Below are 4,324 nucleotides of genomic sequence, written 5' to 3'. Positions count from 1 at the left end.
GCACAAGCGCAAGGCCCCTCTTAAGGTGCACATCAACAACGCTATTAGAAGGCCAAGGAGAGGCAATTCAGTTATGAATCAGGCGATTGAGTTCTGAACTAGGTTAACAATCTCACTGGAAACAGAAGACAAAACTGCTGTATGCGACTCAGCTTTAAAAGGGTCGTCGATGATATGCATGAAGTTAAGACTCCTTAATGCTGCGCATATCCTCACTACATAACTCAGGAGGGTAAATGGAGACAAATTTTTTACCTTCGAAAACTTGATATCCTTCGCAAGCATTATTTCATTGCACAATAGTTATCGAATATCTAGAGAGGGTGGGGTGATCTTTCTAGTGCTCAATTTTTAGACTGCCAAACTTGGTAGAATGTAGTGATGTAACAACTACAAAAATCTCAGAGAGTTCTAATGCTTTGACCTTTCATACAACGGCTAACCATATCAAATGAATTGTGACCACTTTGTAACCTTGATTTTGGAAAGTATAAATCAAAGTGAAAAGACAAAGCAGTGACAGTCTAGAGAACCAATACCAGATCCCTAGCTTGAAACATACACATCACTCTTCCTGGGGAAATGAAGACTGATAGCGTTAACACAAAATCTTTCTATGAGGAGGCAGTGCTCTCTGTGAGACCTTTTTTTCTTCTATAAGTTTGAAGATCTTTAAAAATGTGGTTGATGAAATAATTATATTATACATATGATAAAAAGTCTTCGATTTGGTTCACTTCAATTTAGTTCAGATTATGAATTAAGCAGACAAATCAAAGGCACTGAAAACTGGTCTAGCTTTAACTAAATTTTTCAGTTGTACTCAAACATAAAATGCACTACTCCATCAAATCATAGGAAAAAGATCTCCAAAAAGTCTTAGTCACATTGATCTGGCTCCTGCTTGTGCCTTTCAATACCAATTTCGGAGGATCTGCATGTAAAAGAAACCAATAATTTCAGAGACATCTCAAACAAACAAGAAAATGTAGATGCCAAAACAAACAAATGGCAATTCTGATTGATTTGACAAATACTGCTAAGGCGATAGGAACACATCTCAAACAAAAAAGCATCAACGGGCGCTAAACGTTTCTGAAAAGAAATATTAAAAATCACTATTAAAGCGTAAATGGGGCAGCCTCGAGATAAGTAAGGGTATCCTGGCAAGCAAACTCTTTCTTCTAATTGGATTGTCCTGGTGAAACGAAAGAAATGGCATAAGCATATCCCTAAATCGCCTGACTAAAAATACCTAACAACAATGAAGTTATAGGTACTCTCACCATACAGAATGAGCATACATGACCATAACTTTTCTCATCAACAAGAGAGAATACGGCAAAAGGTGATCCAACATAGAAGAACCTCCCACTCAACCCACTGATAGAATGCCAATCCCCATGTCTGATTGGAATAAGTTACTTTGGATAAGCAACTGTAAAATCATAAGCAATCCATTCTGCCTAATCTAGCTTATAACCTCCTGTCATGAGAAAAAAGAAATGCTTTTTCAAAGTTCTCAAGAACAAAACAAAAACACTAATCAATTTTGGGACATGGTAAATCATATGTTAGGTGAGAATAGAACCTAGGACCACTTAGAAAGGATATAAAGGTTTTCCGTAAATAGATGAGGTCCTAGTTTATGTATACCACCGAAGACTGTTTACGCAACTAATTCGTGCAAATTTTACGGGAACTCTAGATTATGGGAGCAGAGCCCATCCCATAAAGAACTCTAACAAGAAAAATCAAGAAAAAATCACTCAGTCTCATACACTTAAACAACTGGCGACAAGATTCAAAATAGAAATGGGATCTAGAGCAAGACTACGGAAATCAATACCACATAAAATGTTGCTAAACCAAAGCTTAATATCATCCTCTTTTTTTCTTTGTTAAAAAAAACTATTTAACCAAACAAGTAAAAAGTGTGTGACATGGAGTCAACCACATCACAACAAAAAGAAAATGAAAATAAATAAGAGCATCAAAGACACAACCATTTCACCAAAAAGTAAATAAAAGAACAAAGCTTCATAATCTAAGCTGTTCAATACTGACAAGAAATTAAGCCCCCAGGAAAATACAGGAAGGTCATGCTAAAGCATCGCATACAACCACAGTTGTCTAAAGAAACAGCAGAAATGAAAGCTCCGTGAACAAACAACCCAAGGAGCAAACCCGAATCTAAACTACCAACCTCAAAAACATGCTAGTCCCTTTCTCATTAATAATAAAAATGTACCTAAAAAAATAGAAGGGGCACTAACCAAGCAAAGGTTGTACTCCTTTCTGACGAACAAGTATGTCAGAATTCAAATCAGACGAGACAGTGAGATGCAAACATTCTGGCAAAAACTCCACGCAAACTAATTCAACCATGTAGTTCTGTGTTGACGTAGCATTCCCCATTTCATAAGACAGTTAGAAAATATATATCAGTTGCTTAAGGAAGCTACATAAGCATGCCAGGAGAATCTAGACTATGTGACAAATCCTAAAAACAACATAACCTGAAAAGTTACTGACGGGATGTTGGTACATAAAATGTGTGTTGATATTAGTGACTCCCAGTGCTTATAAAACTCCCGTACAGCACAGAACTAATGTTCCGCAAGGGAACTAAAATGGATCATACTTCAGATGTTGGAGCATCATGCTCTTATCTACATGTTAGTCATTCACTACAATACTACTTCCCAATTCAGTCTATAAACTCTTATGTTTCTGAGTCTAAAGATTTTTTTTTTGTGGGTAAAATAGTTTTAACTATTCAGACATGATACCTATTGTCGACACTCAATAACATTATTGGAAGACACCTAGCTTCTGGAGTTTAGACCAATCTCAAAACTTTAACCCATTTCACAAGCAGAATAAATCACTATCTACAAGGTTACTAGAACCCATAATAACAAACCTTACTGAGAAAATTGAGCCCTGTTATAGGAAGTTTTTATCAACTGGTGACAATTTCACCACGAAATTTGAACCAATCATAAATTGAATAAAGACGCCACACATTAGTCCAGAAATCAAACTCCTCTCATTCTAACATAGGCATGCATCAATGAAGCGAAGAGTTTAACATGTAGCACATAACTTATCGAAATCCAACTCAATATATCAAAATTAAAACAGCATAATCAGCACACATTCTCAAATTCAAAGCCGAAAAGAGAGCAAGAATGATGAAACCCTAACCAGTACTAATCTCTAGCGATTGCACTCTGCAGGCAATGGCCGGTTGAATCCACCGCGGCGGTTCATGTACTGTCTCGGCTGGCGCTTCGTCACCGCCCTAACACCACTCACATCGGCGCCGGGCACCGGCTTCCCTTTCGTAGAGTCAAACCCTACCGGAATCCCAAGCTTCTTCATCATCTCAATCTCATCCTCGTCCGCACCGCCCTCTCCGCCACTCCCCTGCTTCTGCTGCTCCTTCGCAATCCCCTCCACGAACTCCGACACCGCCTTCTTCTGCAGGTCCTTCTCGTCCTCCACCGTCGCCTCGCGCCGCGCGCGCTTCCGCGGCTCCGGGGAGGGGCTGCGGTTGTGGTGGCGGCGGCGGCGGTGGGAGCGGTCTTCTGGAGTGCGGGAGCGGGAGAGGGAGCGTGAGTGGTAACGGTTCCCCGGCGAGCGCGTGCGGGAGCGAGTGTGGCGTGCTCTGGTGCGCTCCGGCGTGCGGGACCTCTTGCTCCGGACGCGGTCGCGGTCGTCACGGTCACGGTCACGGCGTCGGTCTCTGTCTCGGTCTCGATCTCGATCTCGGTCGCGGTCTCGGATTCGGTCGCGGTCACGCTCTCGGTCTGCCATAGTTGGCCTCACTGAGAGAAGAGAGAGAGAGAGAGAGAGAGCAGAGTAAAGAAGAGGAAATTCTGAGTAATTTCGATGAAGCGTAATGATATTTCAATTATTTCCAGTTCGGATCCGGATCCGGGTCAGGATTTGCCTTTTGTTCCATCGTGGGATGGGCCGGGGAAAAAATCAGCTTCTTATAACGGACTATAGTAATGGACTAGAAAATTGAGAACTCATGCTTAGTAACGGAACACATAATCGGCTAGTTGCACGATTTTGTATAATTTCTACACAAATTGTGCACAAACGCTTTAGCGGGTTGGCAGGTTGGACCGTGTATCATGTCTTAACCAAACCACCACAGTTATGCACGCCCAAAACCGCCATGCTCACGCCAATACCAAAAACCCCAAACACAATTTTAGTCCAAGTCAGACATAATTACCAAGTGACACCACTCGTCCGATGGGAGAGAAATTTGCAGAGGGGCTGGTCGATCAAGAGAGAACCCTCTTTG

At 41.3% G+C, this 4,324-nt stretch overlaps 1 protein-coding gene across 2 annotated transcripts; it reads right to left on the bottom strand.

Moving 5' to 3' along the window:
- Positions 1 to 684: 684 nt before the first annotated feature.
- Positions 685 to 3,856, bottom strand: LOC126791045 (uncharacterized). 2 transcript variants are annotated; one of them, XM_050517440.1, is made up of 2 exons: positions 3,211 to 3,856; positions 685 to 934 (listed from the first exon to the last, which is right to left on the bottom strand). In XM_050517440.1, the coding sequence occupies exon 1, from the start codon at positions 3,820 to 3,822 to the stop codon at positions 3,223 to 3,225; it is 600 nt and encodes a 199-aa protein (XP_050373397.1). In that variant the 5' UTR covers positions 3,823 to 3,856; the 3' UTR covers positions 685 to 934; positions 3,211 to 3,222. The 2 variants fall into 2 exon arrangements, with proteins under 2 accessions (XP_050373397.1, XP_050373398.1); XM_050517441.1 differs by lacking the exon at positions 685 to 934 and adding an exon at positions 1,165 to 1,486.
- Positions 3,857 to 4,324: the final 468 nt, after the last annotated feature.

The sequence above is a fragment of the Argentina anserina genome, chromosome 4 (genome assembly GCF_933775445.1).
Source record: "Argentina anserina chromosome 4, drPotAnse1.1, whole genome shotgun sequence".
Lineage (NCBI taxonomy): Eukaryota > Viridiplantae > Streptophyta > Magnoliopsida > Rosales > Rosaceae > Argentina > Argentina anserina.
Note: the sequence above shows the minus strand (reverse complement) of the source record. Positions and strands in the feature narration are given on the sequence as shown.